The sequence below is a fragment of the Micropterus dolomieu genome, linkage group LG06 (assembly GCF_021292245.1).
Source record: "Micropterus dolomieu isolate WLL.071019.BEF.003 ecotype Adirondacks linkage group LG06, ASM2129224v1, whole genome shotgun sequence".
NCBI classification, from domain to species: domain Eukaryota; kingdom Metazoa; phylum Chordata; class Actinopteri; order Centrarchiformes; family Centrarchidae; genus Micropterus; species Micropterus dolomieu.
The window spans coordinates 7,497,743-7,523,975 of NC_060155.1; the positions used below are offsets into that span (position 1 = coordinate 7,497,743).

A 26,233-nucleotide genomic window follows, 5' to 3' on the forward strand; every position below is an offset into this window, starting at 1 on the left:
CGGCTAGCCGCAGCAGCCCAACATTAGCTAGCCGAGCTAGCTGATTGTTCCGCGCATAACTTTGGCGATGTATTTGTGTACTTCCAACAATGCCGGTCATAGACATTTTTGGTGGGCTAACAAATTCAGTTTTTGTCATTTGCTACACTACAAGCAGCGGACTGGACGTACACTTCTAAATAGCGTTTATAGCTCAAGAATTACACATACCTCACTTCCGTAAATTTGCTGCACGTTCGGCCGCAGCCATGTTTTCAATCCAGTCAACTAGTCGGGGTGTGTGAGCCGTTTCAACCGCGCTCGCCAAAATGCAACACTATACTGTACATTTTTGCCCCTGCCAAGAGTGCAGTCGGCCACACACCCTTCGGGTCACCTCGCTTAATTGATGACTGTTTTAATACCTTTTTTGTGATGGACAGTAGACACAGCATAGTTGACTTTTCTTGTCTAATTTACTCTTCGTTTCTCATCTAACCACTCCACTTCTCATAAATCAGCAAAGGATGGCAAAATCAAGGTGACCACAACGATCAGCATGTTTTCATCAAGGTTTAATAGTGTCAGCCAGCAAAACTCAGGATGGATCTTACTCTTGTGACATCCATATGCAAAAACATACAGTACAGCATTCTGTTCACCCTATCAGCCAACACATTAAGTAACACCATGCCCTTACACAGAAATAATGCCTTTGATTAATTAGATGCTGATGATGATGCTGATTACATACTGCAATATTCTTCCTGTTGCTGTACAGTTGAGTGAAGATAGATCCAGATCGTGATTTGCGTGCACATTTTATGGGCAGCTTTGCATTTACATGCAGTTACATGAGATGTTAAATTGGGATTGAGTGTTAAAGCATGCATTCTTAACAGAATCTGCCTGCCACATATTTTCTACAAAAAAAACTACTGACATCACATTAAATCACTCCCTTCTGTGATAAATAACCAAGTGCTGAATCTTGACCAACCTACTATCAGTACTGGTACATTCAAATACAAACCAGACATTTGCGTGAGCACGCCAATTTGTACGTCTACAGAACAGTGCAAAACACAAAATTAATTCCTGAGACTACTCAGTAATTAGTCCCTTCATAACCTTATGGTTCTCATCACCTTAACTGTCACATTTTGCTCTCCTTACCATTCATTGGATATATCTACAGCAAGATGTATTGTGATTCATAAATATCAGCTACACATGACACATGGACATCCAGTATGTGCTCATTTGGCCAAGAAAAAAAGAAATATGGCATTCAGTGGAATTTTTAGCTGCACATAATTTAAATGCTCGGTTCTGAAAACAACCTGACACATGAATACTACAGTGCTAATATAAATTTAAGAGCTCTTTATACATATTTGTACAACATGACAAACCTTTTTCCGACATGTTAATTCCCTCTGTCAGCTGTCAAAGGCTGTCTTGTAGCGGTAAAGATGAGGTCTTTTGCTTGAATGCTTTTGAAATAAAAGTCAAGTGCAAAATAAAAAGGCTTCTCATTGCTTAAATGTTTTCTGCCAAGTGTTTGATTAAACAGAGCGCGTCTCCATCTCGATCTTCTCCTCTGACTGTGATGATTCTGCTTCCTGGTGGCTGACGTTTGGCCGAACCGTCACAAGTGGACCGCCGCCGTAGATAGAGTGGAGGAAGTTCCACGTCTCTTCAGAGATCTGCCCTGAGTCAGCTCCTGCAGGGTCAGTGCAAACACACACACTTAAATATCACTAATATCTGCATAGCTAAAGGTGCTACTACAATCTACAGAGGCTCTGCAAGAGAGAGGATTTTATTTATCTATCCTGATTGAATAATTTTTTCCACTTTACTTATACAGAGAAATAAAAATACAATGAAATAATAATAATAATAGTTAGTACCTTGTCTGAGTGTCAAATGGCCGTTCTTGTTTACTGCAATCTTGGAATTATCAATGGCTCCCGGCGGATCTTATAGTAGAAGGAAGACAATTAGTTGTCATAATTATATACAGCAGTATTATGCATGCCTCTTTTGTTTGTTTCAAAGAGCAATGATGTTAAAATGTCAAATGTTTTTGTCACACTATGAAAAGCAATTTCTGCTCCCCAATTGCTACAGAGAGAAAACAAATATTAGAGGAGCAGAAGTCAAGAGAAAAAAAGACATTTGCAGCCATGCGAGATGTAAGCAGTTATAAATAGATATGACAATACAAAGCAAGGGAAGCAACAAAAAAAAACAACAGAAAGAGTGCACGAAAGTGAAATATATTTTGACACTTCATTTTGCTGTAGCAGGAGGGAAACTTGACTCGGGGGACTAAAGCAAACTCTTTGAAGATAAATCAAGAGAAGAAATGGGACTTCACAGTTACACAGATGAGCAGCTTTTTGGTAACAAGGGAATTTGTATGTCCCATATAAAACAATGTATTTGCCATCTTCTCCAAGCCACATAAATGTATAGATCTGATATAGGCCATTTGGTTGAAAAGAGAAATTAAATTCAAAGAAAATCACAGCAGCTGTTCCATCACCAGATATCAGTATTGAGTGGGAAACATGGACATACCACTACCTTGTACAAGCCCAGCATTGTAGAATGACAAAAAAATGTACCTTGAACCTTGAACTTTTGCCTTTTAAATCAGACATTTAAACAGGACTGGGGGTGGAAAGGCAAGACTTCTGTCCAATTACCATTGTCTTTTCCTTTGACAAAGCCCTCCCACTCACGAAACCACTGCATGCTGATGCAGTATATGACCACTGGAGACTCCTCCTCCTGGAAGGCCTTGTTCAGCTACAGAGCAGAGGGGGGAGAGGGAGAGGGAGAGGGAGAGAGGAAATGGGGGAGGAGTGAGCAGCAGAGACAAGAGAGAGCAGATGGGGAGGAGAGGAGAGGATGGGGAGAAAAATTAAGTGAGGATGAAAGGATTGAGAGGAGAGAAGATAGAAAACCTAATCAATTCTCTCTACTAGTTATTCGAATTAGAAGACAGTCTTAGCACCACACTGCACCAATTCCATCTTTTCTTGCGTGTTCCTGTTGTTAGCTTACTGAAGTTCTTTCTCTCTCGCACACGCACACACACACACACACACACACACACACACACACACACACACACACACACACAGCCATTGTGTGAGTGTGCAGACTGAGCAGACAATAACAGCTGCATCTGTCCCAAAGCATTAATGATAAGGCTTTCATCAGGTTCACACCTCTCATCTCCTGCCGGGGTGAAGAGCACCAACACATGCAACCTATCAACTGGTTCAATGGGCAGGAGAATAGGCCTATACACGGGTTGCACACAGGCTCACTGACACACAATGCATTATCACTCACACCAATTTCTACTGTACGTGGCTAAAGCTCGATCTTCCATGCTGCTTGTGGTCTTGCTGGTGAACGTATGGTTGGAAGGCTTACCCTGACAAACATGTCCAGCTCTGACTTGCGCCGTTTCTCCAATTTTTCTATCTCAATCTGGCAAGTGTGGCAAACATACAGGTGGTTGACAGCTGGACCCCCTCCGTACCTGCAGGAAGCAGTCCACATTAACTCTCACAGATAAAATGAAATCTACAAAGGAAATTATCCTGCAACTGTGAGTACACTGAGTGATGGGAGATCTGAAAATGTTTCCAGTCGCACAGCTGGCCTGTCTGCCGTATGTACCTGCTGTAAAGGTGATCCCACACGTTCTGTGGCAGCATAACTACCAGGTCATCAATGAATGTTGCTTTGTTGGGTGGCACACCTGATGAAACACATTGACACAGCCATCAGAAATACCAGTGTTAACATTTTGAGTGTAATGATTGCGTGTAGAGACATAATGTACATGTGTATAATTTGTTAAAGATCAGTATTGGAAACATTGTGACTACTATTATGTTGAAGAGGCCGAGAAGCTTCCCATCCATTTAATATTCTCCAGTTCCCTTTAACTCCCACAAATCAGAAAACACAGACAGGCCTAGCCTGCACACCTATAGGCTACTTATGAAAGAGATTTCACTTCTTTGACTGGGCAGTGGCAGAGAAGGCAGGTTTCTATGAAGTAAGGGCAATCCACACACAGTGATGCACATGCCCGTTTGTCAAGGAGGCACAGGCATTCGTTTTTATGGTTTTTATGTGAGAGAAGCTGGATTTGCAGGCTTGAGATTGGCTGTTACTGACAGCACAGGAGCGTTCTGCTGGTTTGAAGGATTTATTGTAGCAAAAATATCTGTTATTTGTGTGATTTTTTATTTGTATATAGGATTCATCCGCGATACAGTCTGGCTGGATTTGCCCCACAAGATGCCAGTTGAACAGGCCTGATTTACGGTAATCCCACCTGAAATATTATTTTTGCTTTTACTATGTTGATGAAATGTGATACAAACCCTGAAATAATGAGAAACAAAAATAAATGGTTGGCACTAGAACCCAGCAGAGACAGCAGAGACTGCAAAGCAGGAAAATGTGTATCTCACATCGCAAACCAGTGACATTTTACTACACCAGAAAAAAGTGCGAGGATAAGATAATGAACTGTATAATGATGGGTGATGATTGAAAGATAAATAAATCTATAATAATAATTATCTGCATTAGTCATTCAGTGTAGTGGGTCCTTAAATTCTTTACATTCAAATGATTTAAAATGTATTATCTAACTTGCTTAAAAAAGAAAGTGAAAATTAACTCTGGCCGATTTTTGATTTTCAGTGGAAATAAAATCGGTGCTATAACACAATCATGTACCTGACTAGACAGTTATTTTGTGCTGATAGCCATAATAGAGGAGAAAACAACCTGTAGGTGCTTATTTACAGAATGCTGCCAATGTAAACAGCTTTCTCATAAATATTAATTTTTCCAACTCATTTTTCAAATCCATCATTTGTAGCACTCTCTGAATAGAGGGGCGGAAAAGAAAGGAGCTTGATTGGCACAAACCCTTTCAGAGTCCTCCCCTCTTCTCCACTGAAATGAGAAAGAAGGATCATCTGCACAAAGAGAAGTAAAACCCCCTTATTGAAGTCTGCTATGTTGTGAAGAGCATACTCTGCAGTCTTTGTCAAATGCAAAAATCTACTGCAAGGGTGAAAGCAAAAGCTGTGTTATGAGACAGTAGGGCACAATTTTCCCACTACATTCTTGTGTACGGAGCAAGAAAAAGGATTCCTGTTCAGGGACAGTTTGACCTCTGAGTGACTTCAGTAGGATGATGACGTAGTCATACGCACCTCCATGCGAACACAGGAAGTCATCGTTGGAAATGGGCCCCGGCTCTGCGAATGTCTTGAACTTGTTAAGCCACTGGCGGGAGATGTAGAACTGCAGGAGGCTGGGCTCCATCATGTTGAATAAACCCGACACCCTCCTACGTTCTTTCAGTGCATCCTCGTTGCTCTTTCTGTGACAGGAACAGACCACAGATTAATCACTGCTGCAGCTGAGTAATCGAAAGATGAAAGTTATGTATACGAGTGAAAAACACTGAATCTTAAAATGTTACAGGGATGAATGAGTTCTTGTTTACAACTGTCTGTGAACTGGCTTACTTATAGAAGAGCACATAAGCCTCAGCGTTCTGGACACAGGATTCAGACACCTCGGTCACACTTTGGTCATCAAATTCATACCACAGATTGTTCACATCATTCCTGCAGTACGCTATATAGTGGCCACCTGGGATCAGACACGGGAAAGTGTTAGAGCCGTATTCATAAACCTAACAAGTACATGTGAAATTTTTCCTGCAGGCTAATGAATGCAGGACACTTCTCTTTGTGCCAACTGAAGGCAGATGCCTCAGTCTGAGCAGAAAGAAGAGCGACTCTGCCCACTCACTGCTGGCAGTGCCGTGGTGACAGATGACTGACAGCAGGTCATAGTTGGAGGTCTGGGCGGAGCTGTCTTTGGCCAGAAAAGGCTGCAGGTCCAGGCCCTCGAGTGGGAAGGAGACGTGGGTGTTTATCTTGGTGGAGAACATCAGTTCGTGCCTGAACCGCTTCAAGTGGATACACAGGATCTGGAGCAGAGGAACGCACAAAGAAGGTTTATTTTAGAAATCCGGCGCGTGAAGGCATTAGGGAAAAATGTTTGGGTTTCTTCATGACATTAAGTACTAGAGTTGTCTTTATACCTCTGGCAAACTTTGCATTTTACAAAATTTGACTCCGTTTCGTAATCTAAGAAGAAAAAAGATGAAGAAGATGGGCAATCATTACAGTTCCAGACAGTGTTTTTTTTCTGTTTTTGTTCATGTGAAAGAAATTAGAAGTCCAGCTCAGTATTCAGCAAAGTCCCTTAGAATGAGGTACTCACTTCTTGCATTTTTCACAGCTGTACATGTTGTCTCCTAGAAAACAACAAACACAGTTACTGAAACATCAATCTTAATGTTTGTGATTGAACAGATTTACGCCCACTTGCTTACCCTTTAGTTCATCTCTGGCAAAGAAAGCTGCAAGACAATCTTGTAGTGTGACCACTGGACCCCAGAACCAACTGAGAACAGAAACAAACAGAGGGGTGAGTTTGTAGAACCAAAAGAGCCAAGTATAGAGCCACTAATGCTCCAGGTGAAGAATTGAAATAACTCGAGTGTACATATTATTAACGCACCTCTTGATGTATTCCATGACAAATGAAATCCAGCCCTGTGGTGCATAAGCTTCCCCACAGGAGCCAGCTTTAACCAGAGAGGTCTGGTGGGTGGCGGAGTGGAGCTTGGCCAGGTCTTCCTTCCCTGGGATGGGCAACGAGATATCCTGGAAGTTCTCCAGGGTCACAGACACCTGACAGCAACAGGACATACACACAGTAAAGCTTCATATTTTTATAGATATTTTTATTTTTAACATGGTTTTGTAAACTGTCACTTTGTAGCACAATACTCAGTCATCACAACACAAATATCACAATCTTTGACATGACAGTGGATGTACAACTGCATCAACAGGGGTACAGACACATATTTCCGTAAAACACTACACAGGAGCTTGAAATAACTTTTTCTACGGTCTGTCTCACCCTCTGACCAATCCCTTTATCTCAATAAACCATTATTTTAAAAAAAAAGTATAAGTCCACACTAACCCGATCACAGGTAAGGCACTGAACTGAGCTGACAATGGTCCCATCGAACACATCTGAGATGACACTGCGGTACCTCTTTTGACGCCTGTGCTTTGGTGGGGCGAATGTGGTCACTGCTGTGGGAAGGCAGAGAGAGAGAAATGTGAGAATAATGCTTTACAGCATGTCAGCAAAGATAGACACAATAAGTATCTTTTTAAGCTTTGTATCTGGATATGACTGCTTCTGATTATGCAGAAGTACCTTTCTTGTGTGCCGGGTTTAGGCTGGGCCAGCCTGAGGCAGCTTTGGGCGGGCTGCTGGACATTTTGGGAATATGTCCGTCCATCGGGGCTGGACTCTGTGGTCTTGTGGTGTTGGACATTTGGATGTCTGGGAAGGAATCTGGCGGAGAGCAGGCCAAATATTAGAGAGTTTCAATACCATAAATTTGAGGCTGAATATCAAAAAGGTTTGTAATTTGTGGAGTAAATGGCGGAAAAATAAAACATGTCTCTTCTTCTTCATAATTACCTGATGTTCTGCCTTGAACCTTGATGGCCCCCTGGCTGCTGATAATGGGCACGGTTTCAGTGGTGGTGTCAACGTCTTTGTCCATGTCCACTCCAGTGCTCCCACCCATAACACCATTAACTCCGGAGCGGTAAAAGTCATTAATCATGTTCTTTTCCTTCTGCCACTCCCTGTTGGCCTGGATCTCATCTTGTTCAGGAATCAGCATCTCGGCCTCGTTGGTGACGTCCATCAGCACATTCCCACCCTGCGCCTCATTATCGGCCCGCTCGCTGCTGCCACAGGACTCGCATGACTGGAAGTCGTTGTCTGACTGACTGTGGTTGTCCTCCTCGCGGCCATTGTCCCCGGTGATGCCATTGGACTGGTCGTAGGGCTCAGGCAGCGGCTCTTTCAGCTCCTCGTGAAGCTGATCCATCAAGCAGCGCAGAAACTCCTGGGAGTCCTGTTGAGGCAGAGTAGGGTAATCACAAGAAATGTTATTTGAGGTAGCAAATTAGTTCTAGATGGGAACATTTTAGGCCTGGTCACAGTAGTCTCACAGTAAATGTTAATTTCCTCTCCCTGAAAAGAACACTGAAATATAACGCAGCACTAATTGTTCCTGAATTTAATCGAGTTTGACAGACACAGCAAAGCTTTCCCAAAATTACACATAACAACCACTTCACCTCTTCGTTTATACCAATTCTGCATCACAATCGGAAACCAAATGCTCATGAATGTGTAATCAAACTTAATGAACCTCAGACATTCAATATCTCTCTCAAGCCAAATGGATTCTTCTCTCCCAGGACCTGGACTGTTAACTTCATTCATGGCAATGCTAATTCCAAGGCTGCACAGCCCAGCCATGGCGTGACAAATGAATATTCCTCAGCTAACTCCTCTGAACAAACACTGGCAAGCCGAGAGGAAACAGCCCCTTTTATCATTTCACCATTCAGGCTTAGAAATCCTCTATTTACAGACAGCGGACAAAGACGAGATGTGCTCCAGTAAAAAAGTCCTTTGAAATCCGTTATATCTATGAAACATAAATCTTTTCTTACAGGCACCACCGGGAATCAAATCGAGCAATTTACCTTAATGTGTCAGAGGAAGAATAATCGGAAGCTCTGAGTTAGTTAATTGCAAGGCAGAGGATTCAGTTTATCTGGCTGAGTGATTTGAGCTGGAGCTAATGTAATTCTGTAAAGGAATGAGCACTGAGGGATATGGAGTGGAAGAGAAGAAGTTAGCCGAGGACTGTGAGATCTGGGAGAACTTTGTAGTCTGGCCGTCAGACCCATAATAAACCCAGCTTAGTTCAATCTTAAAGAGTTTAGCGGCCTATTACTTTATATCACAGTAATTTATTTTAAAAGGCTGAGATAATACATTACAATAATACATTATTAAAGCAGGGTAAGAGCCAAAAATCTACCTGTTTTGGCCAAAACAGCTGATTACTTTTCAACATCTAAATAAAACAAAGTCGCAGGCGTACAGTTGAATATGTCTCCAACTGTAAAGCGAGTCTGCTTGTTTTATTTATATAATGGCTGTGCATGTACTTTGTTGCACATTTATTTCACCGTCTGCAATGACCCACCTGCTGAGAATATCCTCTAAACATGGGGTTTATGGCTTTGATCCCCTGGAACAAGTTGGTTGGGACCACGTAGGAGGGTCTGCAATGTGACAAAACACAGTCTGCTCAACAAGTATTTTTGTAATATAACAATATCACAATAACGTCTTGTGTGACGTAGAAATTAAGACTAGCTGCTACAGAAATCTGACTCCGGTTTGGCTGTGGATGCTGAGACTTAACAGCAAATGTAAACATGGGAAAACATTGAAAATGATCACTGAATTATGAAATCAACTGTGGCTTGGGGGCAAGCTTATATACAAAGTGAGTGATGCAAACAACTACTAAAAAAAAAAACCTACCTGTTCTTGTGCCACAGGTCTGACACCAGTTTCTGGTAGCTTTTGCACAGTGCGGGCTTCTTGTCCGTCCTCACCATGCCGCCACATTCAAGAAAGAACTGTGTCAAGGGCGGGCTGAAGAGGGAAGAGGGATAAATATATCATATGTGGGCACAAAGAAAGCTTTAATGGATTATCCCCTGGACAGACTTTTTACTTTTACCAAAAAGCTTGCAACGTGGTGGCTACTTCACAAAAATGCATATAATCCTCAATAAATCCAAGAGAGGCAGATATAATGCAGAGATGTACAATATAATGTAATTGCATTATAATCTGCTATGTTTTTAATTGCTTCCGACACATTACGATCTGCAAATTCTCTTAGGTTTAGTTTGTTTTTGCTGTTCCATTCATATAGACCATACAAAGCAGAAAATGACAAATAGGAGAAGTTGTAAGCTCAGCATTTCTACATAATGCTGTCTTCTGCCTGTATTTTTGATTCATTCTGTTTCATTAAAGTCATATTTCACTAGTAGAGTAAAATTCCCAGAGGCACTGTCTCACGCAAGAAAACTCCACATGCAGCTGAAAGTTGAAGGACATCGGAAATAGCTCAAAAGAAAAACAGCTGAGGGAATTTTTGATGGATACGGAGTGGACAGGAATTTGCAAGAGAGAGACAAAGTGCAGAATGAATAAGACATGGAGTGTTCCCTTCCCCTGGCAGGAGAAAAGTCCTTCGAACTGAATAATGACCCAACAGTAACTGAAAGAAGCGGCGCTCACACAAACAGACATCAAAGGAAAGTTTCAGAAAGGGTCCCTCCTTCTGCAGCTGTGTGACTCAGTTCCTCCTATTTTTGGAATGTGATTTAGATTGCAAATTTTGACCCACATCTTTTCCCATTTTGACTTGTATCCAGACTAGGCATCGTCGGTTTAATTTAAAAAATGTACCAGCCCCTCGGGTAGATAGGATTACATAGGAGGAAGGGGTTGTCTGTGCTTTGCTGTTCCATGAAAAATAAAATAAAAAGTAAGGGGCTCAAAGTAAGAAATAACGCAGCCTCAGCTCTGCAGCGGACCACTAATTTAAATGACCACCCCAACAATCCAATCATAAAGAATGAAAGAAAGCCTGGAAATTCATTAAACAATAAAGAAATACAGCAGGCTGGGAGAGAAAGGGAGACACATAAAAAGACATGGTGGGAAAAGAAAAAGAGAAGGGGGACAGACAAGGTGGGGTTGGTGTTCATTTGCAACAGAAGACCCTACAGGGAACTACAAAAGGCCATTTCTTCTATCTCAAATGGTGCACTGCAGCAATTTTCACTCAGCCATCACTCTCCCAGCCAGGGTCGTTTTTTTCCCCCCATCAACGAGAACCAGGCAGGCAGTGAGTAAAACAGCAAACGGCTACTGAAAAGGAGCGTGCTGAAAGTGTGAGTAGTGAGTGGGGTGGAATAGCAATGTCAAGGGAGGTGATGTGGGGTAGACAGGTAGATGCCGGGACAGAAGGCAGGTTGACAGAGGTCTCTCACCAGTTGGAAAGGGCCTGGAGGGCGGCGTTCATGTAGCACGTGTTGCCTATGTTCTTCAGTCCTGTCAGGCCTGAGTGAGACAGAACACACCGGGGAAATTAAAACGAGCCACTCATCATAAGCGTGGACATTTTGGTGGCAGCCAGGAAGCCTCTACATTTTTATAAAGACACCTTCCATTTCTAAGATTAATATTTCACAGCAGGAGCCAAACATGTGGCTACCTGGTGTATTTTAAATCAGCTTCTGTGACCCATGGACTCAAATGTTATTTTTCTGACTAAAGCAGCGATAGCTCACTCATCTTATACAAGGGTTTTCAAAGTCAGAAACTGTGGGCCAATCCTGTTTACTTCGATAGTGAAGAAAACATGATGATTCTTGAGCAAATTCTAAGGAGAGGGTTTCATGTTTATTAGATAACAATATTATAATATGATCCTATACTATTTGAGATAATTGGACATTAAGTACCACTGAATCAAAAAATATGTGTATCGTTTGTGTGTTCAGATTTATTTAGTTATGACTCTGCAAACGGCTGTAATCAGGTCAAGCAGCCAGTACTGCAGCTCCAACTCTTGACCGTGCCGATAAGCAGTCAATCTCTGCCACAATAACTAACTTCCCGTTGTTTTTAGAACACCATGCATGCACCTGCCCTCGCCACATCATGCAGGATCTTTGCCATACATCTATCTCTCCCTCCGAGCCCCGACCTGCAACTCTCCTTCACCTCCCCAGGCAGGTGCGCCTCACTGTTTGAAAAGCTCTGATCTTATGTGAACAGCCTACTCTGTGAAGGAATTTAGTCTTACGAAGTCTTACTTATTTACACCACCTCCTGGTCATATGATCTGTATTTGTGACAAAAATAACCACGGCAGCGACTTGTCCCAATGCCTGAGCTGCACCACACGAGGTTGAACATAACATATGCCATATGGTGGAGCCTGTGTGCGTCTCTCTGAGTGAAAACATCATGTGCATTGGTGGCTCCAGCAGGACTGAAACACTCAGCACTGAAGTGTTGTTGCTAGAATCTACTTACAGGAGTGGCCTGCAGTCCTGCTAAGAGACTGTGTGTTGCCTAGTAGTAGTGTCTGTCACCGTTTTTGCTTGTCGGTTGTAGAAGTGCTAGTTTCAGATTCACAGTTTTATTATTATTTCAAATTATAACCTGTGCTTTGAATTAAACCTGCTGATTACTGATCTCCTGCGTCTAATCATTCCTGCAGTGTTAATTTTTTTATTTTATCATACTTAGTTTAAGAGCTGAGCTGATAAAATTGAAGTCAATTTTAGTCAGCTCACTGACTTCAAAAGTAAGTGATTTTAATTATTAAAATGATAATCTGGGTAAGAAACCTGTCTACTGCAGCAGCACTGTAAATGTAGATTAGAACATTTCAGCTGATATTTCTGCAATTGAACTGTAATAAACAGTGTCTCTAGTGATACTTTTTTGTTTAACTGTCTACCGGTTGCAAATGCAGTATGTGAGTGGAACATTATTGTAGTTGTAGCTGAGAGTCGAACTGCTTGTGAAAGATCATTTTTACTGACTAAATAACCTTTTGAATTAAACTAGTTATTTGTCATTCATTTTGTGGTAAACTGACCTCTGGCACGCATGTCATCCTCCTCCTCTGTCTCCATGTCCAGGTCTTCACAGCCTCCATTAGGGGGCACTCTCAGAGAGGTTGGGCTCCCAGGGGCCCTGCTGTTATCCTGGAGTAAACAGCACAACACACACAGACCTCATTGTAAAACTCTTATCTAGTAAATGAATAACCAGATACAGTTTGACTGACAGTTCAACTGTCACCAAGGATAGATGGAAATTGTTATAGTGCAGTTCTGCTAGTATGACAGGAGAGCACACAGTTACCTAACTAAGCAATTGTGCATTAAACATGCAACGTAAAGCCGTCTATTTAGACTAACATAGACATAGAGAAAAAGACTGCATTTAATCTATACTCAGGAATTTGAATTTATTGAATTTCTTCTCTTGCTCTCAATCAATATTAAACCTGCTTTATGACTAAACCATAACCGCGCTGTAAAGACAATAAAACATGGTAAATCCGTGTATGGTTTGTTCTTTGATTATTCTGTTTCAAAACCAAATCAAACCCAAAAAGGAAAAACAAAGGAGCTGTGTTTTGGGGATCCCTGTAGCATCACAGGTCAACGTAGTGGAGGAAGCTCTGTAGCGTTAGTTTTGACGGCAGGTATTTGATATTTAACAGACAAGACTGGGTAAAGACGTGGTTGGGGTGAAAGGAGGGCCAGAACCCGGACTTTGAATCAGGAGACTCGTGTTCGTGTCCTGTGTGAAACTAAAAGTCAATATTACATATTTTTTATTTCATACAGGCCTAAGGCTATTTCTTTTCACGTTGCATCGCATCTCATATCAACTGTGGCGATTCTGATTGTAGAAGTGAGCACTATATTATAGCCACATACGAAAAAAGAAATCAAACAAAATGTAGGCTACTTGTTTTGCAAGATAGCGTCAAGCTAGGGTTCAAACTCACTGGAGCAAAAACAATTCCTTGTTGTGGTGCATTGCTTTGCCTAGGAGCCACTCAAACACTCAAAATTCTCCAATTTCTAGGTTACGTCCATCAGCATCAAGTAAGCATTTTGTTTTGAGCTGATCTGAAGCAGCTGGTTACCTGAGCGATCTAAGAAAATATCCATCCAGCCAGGTCGCGACCTCCTCCTCTTCCTCGCCCTGTACGCTCCAGCACCCCGCTCCCTGTCCGGTAGCCCTACTATGGGTTGTGTTGCCAGTGGAACCGGCGCACTGGATGGTCAGTGGTTGTTCCCTTTGGGTGGATGAAGTCTGACGCTTCTGATTTTACGCATAATCCATGTGCTACTGCAGCTGGAGGGTCTCCACAGCGCCGCACAACTAAATTCTTCCATCACACGAAGAAAATAAAGCTCAGGTCGAAACAGTGTAGAGGCTGAACGAAAATTACCCCAACCTTTTAGTCCGTGTATGATTCGTTAATATACAGCTTGCCGATTTAACTAATAACAGTTTGTGTTTGCTGAGTGTGTACCATTGGATGTACTGTACTTTTTAATCCGTGTGTGGTTCGTTCTTTGATTATTTTGTTTCTAAACCAAATCGGAAAAAACAAAAAAAACAAGTTGTTTTTTGTTCTGTTCTGTTTTAAAACCAAAATGGTTTTGTGTCCGATTAGTGTAGCTTTGTGTGTTACACTTAATAAACCTGGTTTATTAGGTGCCTGATTAACTTTTATTAAAATGAGCTTGAACATCAACATAAGTGGGTTTTTAGTTAGAAAAACAGGAGGCTCAGCAGTTCAGTTTGTAACTCACTAGCAACTGGGACAGGAACTGAACGACTCAGAAGTTGCCTGAGAATCCTCCGGTTTTTAAGATTTCTCAAATTAATTCAGTGATAGCACACAGCAAACATGAACTGTTAAATCGGCAAGCTGTATATTAACGAATCATACATGGATTAAAAGGTTCGGGTAATTTTCGTTCAGCCTCTACACTGTTCCACCTGACCTTTATTTTCTTCGGGAGATGGGAGAATTTAGAAAGTTCCATAAGAGCCTCCAGCTGCAGTAAGGACACGGATTAGGCTATGCGTAAAATCAGGGGCATCGGACTTCATCCAGCCAGAGTGAGCGATCACTGACCGTCCAGTGCGCCGGTTCCTGGCAACACAACCCATAGTAGTTGTCCTTGGAGAGGGAGCAGGGTGCTGGAGTGTACAGGGCGAGAGAGAGGAGGTCGTGGGAGCGACCTGGTGCGCTGCGGACGGTTGGTGATCATTATCTCTGGTTAGATGAAGCCTGACGCAGAGTACAGCTGTTGCAAACAACAGGCGCACGTGTACAGTAGCCAGTTAGTTTGAAAACCAGCAGGGATACAACACCGGTCATAGATAGAACAAGAGCTGCATTGTTTTTCCGTTTTAGTTTTAAAACAGAAAAACAAAAACAGATGCTCTTTTTTTTGGTTTCTGCGTTTCCATTTTGGTTTTAAAACAGAAAAAACAAAAAACGGCTTGTTTTTTTGGTTTTTCTGATTTGGCTTTGAAACGAAATAATCAAAGAACGAACCACACACGGATTAGGGTGATGGAGGTGTGAGGGGAACCTTCTCTTACCTGCCCAGCATTCTGTGGGGAGGGGAGGGGTTTGCCGTTGGCGTGGGGAGAGTGAGGACCCAGTTTACGCTCCAGGAAAACCTCCTTGCCACAGGCATAGCACCACACTCTAAGTGTGGTCAGATTCACTGTAAGGTTGTGCCTCGTGTCCTGCACACAAAGTCGTTTAAGAAAAAAAGAGTATTTGTGAACAGACATATCAGACTGTATAAACAAGGTGAAACAAGAAGACAACGTTAATATTTAACAGCCGTTAAAGCACGTGTGCACTTTTTATCAACAAGATTCTTCATAATCTTCAACACAATCTACCATCTCATCAGACAATCAACAGGCTGCTATTGCTCTTGTATAACAAATGAAGGTGTGTCTGCTGGCGGCTAGGCCGGCTTAATTTTATGGATGCGAATACAGCATGGGCCCTTTACTGCATGTCATTCCCTCTCTCACTCTCCCCCTTGCTTTCCTGGCGCTCTCTTCTGTGACTGTATAATAATTAAGAAATGCCAGTTGAAAAAAAATCAAACACTTAATAATAACAGAAAACAGTACAGACAAGACAACTGAAACTCTGAAAATTAAAAGGACACACACCTCAACCCCACCTGCAAGCAAACCAATTAGAGTGCAACAAAAACTGACTACAAATTCTACTTTTTTAAAAAAATCAGATTTGTAACTAAAACTGACATCTACAATCATGTGAACAATGTATTAAAGCTCAAGTTAACAAATATTTTATTGAATAATCTGCTGATTAATGTCTACTTAATTCATCAGTCAATAAAATATCAGAAAATGGTGAAACCTCAATCTCCTATTTTACATTACTTGTTGTTATTCAGTTTATCATCATCTAAGACAAAGAAAAGTTGCTAATCCTGACAACTGCAAAGCTGCAACCATGTCAGTTTTGGCATTTGTGATTGAAAAATGACTCAATATACTCAAAACCTGTCGATGTTTTAATTTGACCTTTTATTTAAAAAGAATATTCCCAAGAAGTAGTTATCCCACACTAGCACTCACAAACTTAAACAAAATGAACGTCTTTACCCTCCCAAATATGAAAACAAAGGCTAAAATACACTCCTGAGTTTCAAATTGTGGACTTTCGATCTCGTTCTGAGCTCAATGTCTCTGGTTACAGGTTTAACTGGCAGACTTTTGCTGCTGAGTAAACATGGCCGAGTTCTGCTGACCCACTGCTGCTCAGACAAACACCGGCAGCCTGGCAGGTTGACAGGAGACTGAACGTGAGCAGCAGCCGAGCAGCAGACCCTGCATTATTCATCAGGGCTGCATTAGCCTTCACACAGCGGGGCACAGCAGAGCTGGCAGAGGGGGCACACCAGACTGAAAGTCCCCATCTTAAATAATTTATGAAGGAAAGTGTACCAGGTAGGGCATTAATAACAAGCTGGATTTATCGGGCTTACAGAGTGTTTATACATAGCCCACACACTGTTTTTTATTACAATTAACAGTTTTGTAGCTTTTATAGAGATCATTTGTTATGTTAACATTTCTGGTCTGCTAAAATATTCAACATAATACCTTAAAAAAAACATCCTTCCACACACACTCACACACAGAATAATACTTGTGAAATTAAGTAGAAAAAAATACTCCTCCAACATAAACACTGCAACACTGCAAAATAAACACTGCAAAACGTTTGTGATGCTGCTGCAACAGCTTAGGTTTAACATCTGCTTAAGATGGTTTTATCTGCAAAATTATGTCAAGTCTCCTCTCTAGCGCTCAGCACTCACAGACATTATTAACTGCAATCAATAAGTAATGAGAAACACCAACTGCCCCTATTCTCCGCAGGGACTCTGTCAGGGGATTTGCAAACCACTCAAGAACTGATCAACAAATCTGGTATTTAAAGAGGTGGTATTATGTTTTTAGGCTTTTCCCCTCTCCTTTATTGAGTTATATATCTTTTTTGTGCATGTAACAGGTTTGCAAAGTGAAAAAGCACAAAGTCCAGCCCAAAGGGAGTAGTCTGAGCGGAGGCCCTCTGGCTCGGCTCGACTCGCCTTTGTTTGGGTTTCCATTGTAGAAATGTTGTACCTGTACCTGCTTCCAGGTACTTTTTTTCCATCACCTCACCTCCCTCCAGGTTCCAAGTGAGCTGAGGGATACTAAAATGTAACATGAAAACACGACAGACTGCTTATTGGTCAGAGAGAATATTCACTATTCACTGCATCATCATTGCTGCACCAGACAGAGGCCAGCAACAGAAAGTTTTATATTTTACAGTTTGTTTTCGTATGGAATTTCATCTCTAAATCCACAAGTTTTGAGGTGAGAAATCAGCTGTGTAGATTTTGAATATTGACAGTTTTACGAGAAGTGATGGCGGAATAAAAATGTGCTTGAATATTTTTGGAGTTGAGGAGCTCCGCAAGTGGCTGCGGGGGAAGCCTGTACCAACCCGCGGGAGGAGCGTGTGAGGCCGGCCAGCCGCCCGCTCACAGAGCCCTCTGCTCCCGCCGTCACACAGACCGCTGCAGCAACAACAGCAGAGGAAAACACAGCTGGAAGGTTTTCAAACCGCTTATCTGTCTTTACATTCTGAGGAATGTTGAAACGTTTTAACTTAAAAAAGAGAAAGATGTGTGGATCGCTGGTGTGTGTGTCTCGCATTGAACATTAAATTGCGGCAGTTGTGTGTGGTGTCGCTATGACGACAAGCTACGTACTATCTGTGGGTACTATCTGCAATACAAAAAGGAGCAGGGCCGAGTAGAGTCGAGTCTATCGATTTGCGCTTTGATAGCATTTTTCAGCAAGGCAGCATAGATCGTTAGAACACCGGCAACAGTTCAACGTTTAGTCCTGATGGTAAGATGTGGAACAATGATTTTGTGGAGTAACTTATACCATCTGCTAGGTTACGGTCGAAGTCTGAAGTGGATTTGATTTGGATCACACTACCTTGTTTCTTACGACCCGCCGTTCTCTGCTTCTGATTGGCTAGTAGTCCTTACCTGGGAACTCGCATGTGCAACTCCCAACAAATATTTTGTACAAGTAAGATGTATCACTCTGTAGCTCAAGAGCGGAGCGTACAACACACAGGGTGAAAGGAGGAGCTGCAGCAATGTGCAGTATGAAAAATATGGTGTTTTTTGAAAATTAAACCATGTAAACCTGTTCTGGTGCAACCACTAAATAAGATTTTGAACCTGAAAATGAGCATAATACCACCTCTTTAAAGAGTATTTTAGAGCACTGGTAGCTGAAACACAACTATACAGCTGTGAAACTTTCCAATTCTTTATCTGCAATATAAAGAAGGACTTCCAAAGTTTACCATTGCTTCCAATGTCCTTTTTGCTGCATAATAATGAAAATACAATCTACATTTAAATGCTAATTATGTGTCCCATTTTGTTACCAAAAATACATACAGAAGCTTCAACATCCTTAAATCAGCTGATCTAGCGGCAACTTCTAAATCAATACTTTGAAACAGTCACTCAAGTTTACTCACAGTATAGTTTGGCTAGTAAAGGCCCTAATTCACATACACTAAGGCATCTGATTTGACCCAACAGCCGTCTTTCTCATTGCATAGTCAAGAGATTGAAATGTTTTCCTCCTCTCGGGGCCTCCAGAGCACTAATTAAGTATGCCCTTCTTTCTTACAAGACAAGAGGAAAGATGGCTTCCACTGGAAAAACACAGGGGGCACAAGGGCAGCTGGTGAGCTGCAGAGGCAGACGTACTGGATAAGCATACGGACATAAAAGTCACTAATTATATCATTTAAAATCAGTCAGCTAATATTACATTTCTTTACCAGCACATATAAAATCTGTTTTTCATCTGGATGGAGGGCTCTACTTCTGAAGAGGTCTGCACTTGAACAGGGCCTCTCTGGACAACAGTTTGAGCAGCGATTTCGATACTAACAGGCAGAGCAAATTACATGTTTGCTTTCATATTTCTCCTCCTCTCCTTCTAGGAAAGGAAAAGCCGTTGGGAACTGGGAACGCCAGAGGCTGAGTAAAGCTTCAGAGCAGCCAGGAAGAACAGATAGTACAACCATGGAACTATAACAGTCCTACTGAATCTCTCCCATTTCCCAGAGGAAGGGCAATTAATAATGGATGATCCACTAAAATTGCACTGTATGTGGAGGTGTACGCAGACAGAGGGGGCTTGATGGTTTTTAAAAATTTGTGCACTTCAAAAGCTAAAAGATGCACATGCGTGCTCTTAGATTGTGGAGAGAAAAATGTTAAAAAATAAAGCTGAGTTAGAGGCAGATTTATTCCACGTCAAGGCTCCTGGGACTCTGAAGTGGTACTCCTGTCCTGCCACATGTGACTCCACTCCTTCTCAACTGAGACCTTGTCTTTGGGTTACATCTTTTTTTCAATTCAACATCACAGTCAAGGCTTCAAGACTTCCTCCCTCTCCCTCTTTATTATGCATTGATTAATATTCCCCCGTTGAAAGGCATCAGTAAGTTCTGAGGTATCTCACCTGCGAGTGCACAGTGCTGTGATCAGCGTGAGATTCTCCACAGCCTACATATGCACAGCCATTCTGGAGAAAAAACAAACAAACAAACAGAGTGTTGCATTTCAAACCGTCAAATCAACATTTTTGGGACTTTTTTTCCTGGTGAGCATCGTCTTACCTCCAAACACGCCCACAAATTTGGTCCTCCAACTTTACAGTCTTGGCACTGGCCCTAGAAAAATATGAAGACAGTCAGGTCAGGGTTCACATGTTTTACAATGAAAATCTGCAAGACAGCAAAGTTCAACAACAGACAGAAAACCAGAAGAATCTGGCTTGGAATCAGACTTGGTAAATTGATATAAAAGGGTTTCTGCAGGGTTCGCCAAGCTGTTAAGACCACCAGATACCACACAGAATGCAATTTAACCTTAATCCTACTGACTGGGGTCCCTGCAGACCCCAGAGGTCTGTCATTTCTCACAGGTGCTTCATTCTATCATTACAATTATTCATGACTTTGTCAATCAATTTGTTCCTAATTCATATCATTGTTTTATGCTTTAATTAGTGCTTTTTAAAAATACTAATGTATTGGTAAAGTAAAAATCACCATTTTCAGCCTATTCAGTTTTATTAGATGGAAAAATTTGTCGCGTTCATGTTTGCCATGGGTCCTAAATTAACTTGAAATGAAAACTAAATAATACGAGAATACAAGGATAGTAAATTAGTTTAAGTGGTGATGTGGATTGTACTTGGTATAAAAGCTGCAATTTGTATTAAAGAAAAGTATTTATTTTCATTTTACACAATGTGCAAATGAGCTGTAACTTTCCTTAAATAATAATTTTTTAGATGACATTAATAACTTAAATAATAATGCTTTGGGAAGAAGTAAGTTAACGTTTTGCTAAAATGGCTGTTTCTTTTCGTTTATCCTTGAGGTGCCCAGGGTTGTCCTTGCATGTTAAATATGTTAGTAAGATGAGGGTTAGTACCTGTTTCCCGATCACAGCCGACAAATACGAAACTATGATGAAAATATTTGGTTAATCAAATAAATGCGACCTCGACCCAGATAAGCGGCATAAAAGGGATGGATGAATTAACCAATAAAAAATGATGAATTAATTTAAGAAATAATTAAATTGACACTTGCCCATAATGGGACTGTCACTACTGCACAGTAGCTAGCAGCAGTGACAGTGTTTGCTACAGGTCTGATGTTGCTGACTGAAACTCCCCAGGAAAGGAAGTGAGCAGCATCACAGTCCACTGCTACAACAATCCCACTTTTTGTGTAAAATCTCCTGACAGTCAGCAATCAGATACAAAAATATTTTATAACTAGACACTCACATCTGCTTTCAGGAAATCTTTTGTAAACATTGTTTTTAGATGTCTGCAGTTGTTTTACAACCTAATCCCTTTAAAACCTTGTAAACATAACCTTTTAAATTGTCTGCCATACTGCTTCCACCATGGTCCTACCTCGCTGCCCTGTTTCCCGTAGTGAAGTTTCTTTGCGTTTTGTTATTATTCTTGTATTTGCCGTATGTTGTGTCTCATTAATCTGAAAGTCCCTGATTATCTTGTTTTTTATACCCCTTTATTCCCAAGTGTCCCTCCCTTCAAGGGCGGAAGGGCTGTAAATGAGAATTTGTTCTTAACTAACGTGCCTGGTTAAATAAAAAAAATATTTTAAAAAACGTAACTGCCTACAGGAGTATTTACAAGACATGCAGGAAGCCTGTTATTAAAAAGATTGGTAAGTTATGAATAGTGCAGTGGACAGGGTCATGATGGAAGGTCACTCACATGGGATTTCTGGATGAGTTCCTCCTTGGTGATCTCCCCTACGCAGTCCAGGTGGGGGCAGTCGCAGATGGACGCCGGCGGCATAATTCACCCACACAGACCTGAGAGAGAGAGAGAGAGACAGAGAGAGAGACAGAGAGAGAGAGAGGTGGAAGACAAAACACAAAAGTCAGGTTACTACCTGAGAGCCTATTCATAAAACAATGCAGGATTTCTTGTTTCAAAAGAATGTTTATCGACCCCACATCTGCTACTTGATAGAGTAACAGGAGAAAAGAACAGCACAGAGGACAAACAAAACAGTCAGGCTACTGTAACCTGAGTCACCACCACACAACATAAGGTTTTTCCATGGCCGCATGACTGACAAATTCCTCTTATTATCAGCCACTGACATGCCAACCTGCCTACAACTCAAGTGAAAGAAGCAGGGTCTGAATGCCGTCGTCGTAAAACAAATCTTCTGTGTTAACGGGGCGGTCTAGCAGCAATCGAACAGCTCCATTAATTACATTTATATAAGCACAACAACAACTTCCATCCATCGTCAACCGCTTATCGGGGGGCTGGAGCGGGGTACACCCTTCACACCAAAGGACAATTTTGGAGACACCAATCAACCTAGTCTGCATGTCTTTGGATGGTGGGAGGAAGCCGGAGCACCCGGAGAGAACACACACGGACACGGGGAGAACATGCAAACTGCTGTGCTCACCACTACACCACAGCGCTGCTCAACAACAACTTAGGCTCTAGTATTTTGTGACATTGTTACTTAGGTTACAGCCCCATCCTTTTCCACAATGAGTGTGTGTCGGACACACCGACCTTCTGCACCGGACTGTTCAGATACTGAGGTTAGCCTACTGCCTACACGTATTTATAATGATGAAACTGAGGAGTTATATTGATTGGAGCTGATGACATTTATTCATTTAGCTGACACTTTTATCAAAAGTGACTTACAATTGCTATACATGTCAGAGGTCGCGCGCCTCTGGAGCAACTAGGGGTTAAGTGTCTTGCTCAGGGACACAATGGTGGATGGGTCACAGTGGGGGATTGAACCCGGGTCTCTCACACCAAAGGCATGTGTCTTATCCATTGCGAATTTAATCTGATGGATCACTTTTTCACATTAAGGCTTTTTTTTAAGATTTTTTTTAAATCCACGAGAACTTAAATTATAATATCAAACAATGTGTTGACAATCAACAGTCAGTCAGTAGAAATGAGTGGCAGAAAGGAAAATCACAATACTATATCTCTGGGGCAGTATACTGTACAAGTACAATATTACACCCCTTACAGCAAGTCAATTTTTATACACCTACCATAAAAATACATTTATGTACGCCAACCTGGAATGCCGGCAATTAATATTGATAATTTTGATTATATGATAATACATTAAGTATTATAACTATACTGACCAGCATTGTAACATAGTGACAATGTGTGTTGTTGTCCTTGTTCATAGCTGTTATGTCTATTCCAGTGTAAGTACATTGAGAGCAATGAAAAAGTGAGTCTAGATTCCTTCTGTACTTCCATTTTCCACTATGTAAGAAAAGAGGAAGATCTGCAGCTACCAAACCAGACGCTCGAGCTCTGTACAGAGGGATGACAGAAAACCACTGGAAGTTTCTAATATCAGGCTTCTTATAAAGGCCACAGCCCTATTTCCTCCACAAATGGAAACAAAGCTCATGCAAAGCCTCAGGAGCAGGGGATTCGCTTGTAGAGTGACAGAGGGCATGGGTTACATGGGGTCTATCTATCAAGAGTCCTGTTATTGTATTTAAAGAACTGTTGCATCATAAAACAAACAATTCTCTGAATGTGTACGGAAATCATTTATGAGTCTGAGACTAACCAGCACAGTTTGGTCAATACTTTTAATACACAGGGGAACAGTTACTAAAAACAAAGCACCTTTGATATGTGAATGAATAGGTAAAAAAGTAAGGAAAGAAAAATCTACCAGCCAAAGGGATACACCAGCAAATGTATTCCAGGAAACTCTAATATTTCACTCTTTATCTATACTGTCTTAAATGTGTAATAACACTTGTAAAAAAAATATTGATCATTGATTGATTTTTTCTTTTTCTTTTTCTTTTGAGTCTTTCTCTGGCTGGAAAGGCCTCTTCAGACCTCAAACTTGTAATGTCAATATGTCTGTCACCCACAAGGCACCACATCACTGAATGTGTGACCACCTTGCCCGTGGCAAGGCTACAGAGTGTGTGGACCTTGTTAGAGGTTGCACACTGTCCTTCAGGCTTTGAAGAAGTGTTCAGGTGTCAATGGCATAAAGACAGTGGAGCCCAGCCCACAGCTCTCCACTGCGCTGCATGTGATTCAGCACATTTAAACCACACCAACATGATAATAAAAAAGTGTCATGGCATACACCAATCTGCTTCAGACCTAAGATGCACAGCTTTGGATTGCCAGTGAACATATAAGACATCTAACAAGAGCAAATGTATGAGGAAAAGCACACAACCATTTGATTGTTTGTATGTTCATGGTTGAAAATGATTACTTGTGTTGATTCAGAGGTCCACTAAAGCTGCTTGTTCACAGACACAAGACAATATTATGCTGCCCTGCAAAGAAGTGGATGTATACACACCATGTGTACTAACAACAGGTGAAGTGGGAGGTCAGCATGAACACAGGAAGAAGCTGATAATCATGATCATGTTCAGTCTTGTACTATTCAATATACCTGTTTCCTCAGCTCATCAATGCTAGCTGTGAATCTGTTGAATAATCAAAACTGAAAGTGTAGGAAAATCCAAACAAACTAATAAGACACAATGTCAGCTACAGTAAACAGTCACTATTACTGCTGACAGTTAATAACCATGAAGATCGAATTAGCCGGTGGTTTCACTTTTAAGCCCTCGGCAAATTAAGCAAGGCTGGGGAAGAAAAGCATATCTATCCTAACTCTTTCACCATTATAAACCACCCTCACCCTATCACTGCCTTCACAACCACGGGAATTATTATCCAGGAGGTTTAATTCTGCACAAAGAGGTGGCCCAGTCAGGGTGGGGCGTAGACACAACCCGGGCAGTGCACATGAAACCTATGTTGCCATCCTATGGTTAATTTAGAAGCAAGAGAATAATTTGCAAGGCACAACATTAGTAAATTTAGTACCCTAACAACAGTTCAGCAACAACATTTGCTATTATCCTGAAAACGTACCTGGCAGTTAACGTTAATGTTATCTAGAGTTTTTCTATTGTTCATATTTTCAACTAGCTACCAACTTATTTCGCCTAGGCTTTCAGGTAAGCAGCGAATTTAGTCGGCGGAAGATAAAGACAACGTACGTTAAGATAAGTGTGGCTTCGGCCTTGTCCACTGCTCATATTGAGCTGTCAAACCCAGGCGAGGCGGTGACAGCGTCACAGGCTGACTAAAGTTAGCAACCTTTAGCTGTTAGCATTAGCCTCTTGGTCAAAAAATAATTGGTCATCAAATGCATCTGTTGCCTTGCAAGCTAGCCACAACAGTAGCACTAGCATAAAAAGCACACAGTGGATAGATTTAGCCACGTAAGATAAAGTCAGAGGATGATAACCATCTTGCTAGCGTGTTAGCTAATGTTAGCCAGCTAACGCTCCTGATCACCGACGATCCCACAGTGACTAACGTTACACCAGCTAGCTAGCATCCAACAGTAACGTTAGCCTTGGTTCTTACCTGCCCGATAAAAAGAAATCACGTCCCTCAGGTAGATCCAATTGTGCTTGATGTGTGAGACAGAGATTCAGTCTGTATTTACAGACATACTTTAAAGGGCAATCCTTCACATTAACGATAATAACCGTCCCTGCCGCTCGGCGTGGTTGCTAACGTTACAGCTGTCTCCGCCCCTTTCCGGTTTAAAAAACCCAACTAACCCTCCCCATTTTACTGTAAACATTACACTTTATTATGTTTATGCTCATCTAACCCTACCAATCCTGCTATTAACATTAACATTACACTAAACACTTTAACAGCATTTATTTATTTGTATAGTATCACAATGAGCCAAACATTAGCAACCATTAATTAACGTTAGCTTGTCTTGTAAATAAATAAATGTCACGATAAAAATGAAATATTAGCGTGAAACGTACTCAATAAACATGTGAATGATATGAAATAGTCTAATAGCTTCTATAAAATAATTACCTCCTAAATAAAGTGTAAGTGGGCTGGGAAAGAAATGAAAAGAGGGTCAAGTGGGGATGACAATAGTAAAGGCAATATACAGTAAACCCATCCCAAGCGCCATCTACTGTAGAGACACCATTGGCATACAGTCCACAAAATAATCCTGTGTCATCCCTCCAGCTTCAAAAATGTGTTTTGTGGAATAGATAATATAATTTTAAGACAATTAGTGTTTCCTATTTGGGATTTACATTTTCCCCTTCCTCTGTTTTTAGTGATATGTATTTAAAAATATACAATTTGCTTAATTTTAAGTTGACAGGAGGAAAACACAAGAAAGAAAGACATGGGGGAACAATACTGACATTATAAATAATACATACACATTCGTAATAATCAATACTACTTAAATTGATGGAACAACAAAAAATCAAAAATAGTCAAAAATATAAGATGGGCCATAATTTTTAATAAAGATCATGTCACAATA

At 41.2% G+C, this 26,233-nt stretch overlaps 1 protein-coding gene across 2 annotated transcripts; it reads right to left on the reverse strand.

Annotated features, from left to right (window-relative positions):
• Positions 1-538: 538 nt before the first annotated feature.
• On the reverse strand, positions 539-25,439 carry usp33 (ubiquitin specific peptidase 33). Of its 2 annotated transcripts, XM_046052784.1 has the most exons (24): positions 25,285-25,439; positions 21,559-21,659; positions 19,916-19,969; positions 19,759-19,821; positions 15,250-15,399; positions 12,707-12,815; positions 11,085-11,154; positions 9,556-9,669; positions 9,212-9,290; positions 7,618-8,062; positions 7,348-7,488; positions 7,105-7,220; positions 6,631-6,803; positions 6,443-6,513; positions 6,331-6,364; positions 6,149-6,194; positions 5,854-6,034; positions 5,565-5,691; positions 5,247-5,416; positions 3,685-3,766; positions 3,436-3,544; positions 2,697-2,799; positions 1,896-1,964; positions 539-1,705 (listed from the first exon to the last, which is right to left on the reverse strand). In XM_046052784.1, exons 2-24 carry the CDS (start codon positions 21,640-21,642, stop codon positions 1,548-1,550), a joined length of 2,748 nt encoding a protein of 915 aa, XP_045908740.1. In that variant the 5' UTR covers positions 21,643-21,659; positions 25,285-25,439; the 3' UTR covers positions 539-1,547. The 2 variants fall into 2 exon arrangements, with proteins under 2 accessions (XP_045908740.1, XP_045908741.1); XM_046052785.1 differs by lacking the exons at positions 15,250-15,399; positions 19,759-19,821; positions 19,916-19,969; positions 21,559-21,659; positions 25,285-25,439 and adding an exon at positions 13,772-13,892.
• Between the last annotated feature and the right edge of the window lie 794 nt (positions 25,440-26,233).

What these genes read in the sequence shown, in the direction of transcription:
- usp33 (XM_046052784.1), bottom strand. Translation starts at nt 21,642, where the DNA reads ATGCCGCCGGCGTCCATCTGCGACTGCCCCCACCTGGACTGCGTAGGG. An exon ending in GACCTGTGGCACAAGAACAG is followed by an intron (nt 9,291 to 9,555) that starts GTAGGTTTTTTT and finishes GTCACATTGCAG; the next exon opens with ACCCTCCTACGTGGTCCCAA. An exon ending in TGCCAGAGATGAACTAAAGG is followed by an intron (nt 6,365 to 6,442) that starts GTAAGCAAGTGG and finishes GTTGTTTTCTAG; the next exon opens with GAGACAACATGTACAGCTGT.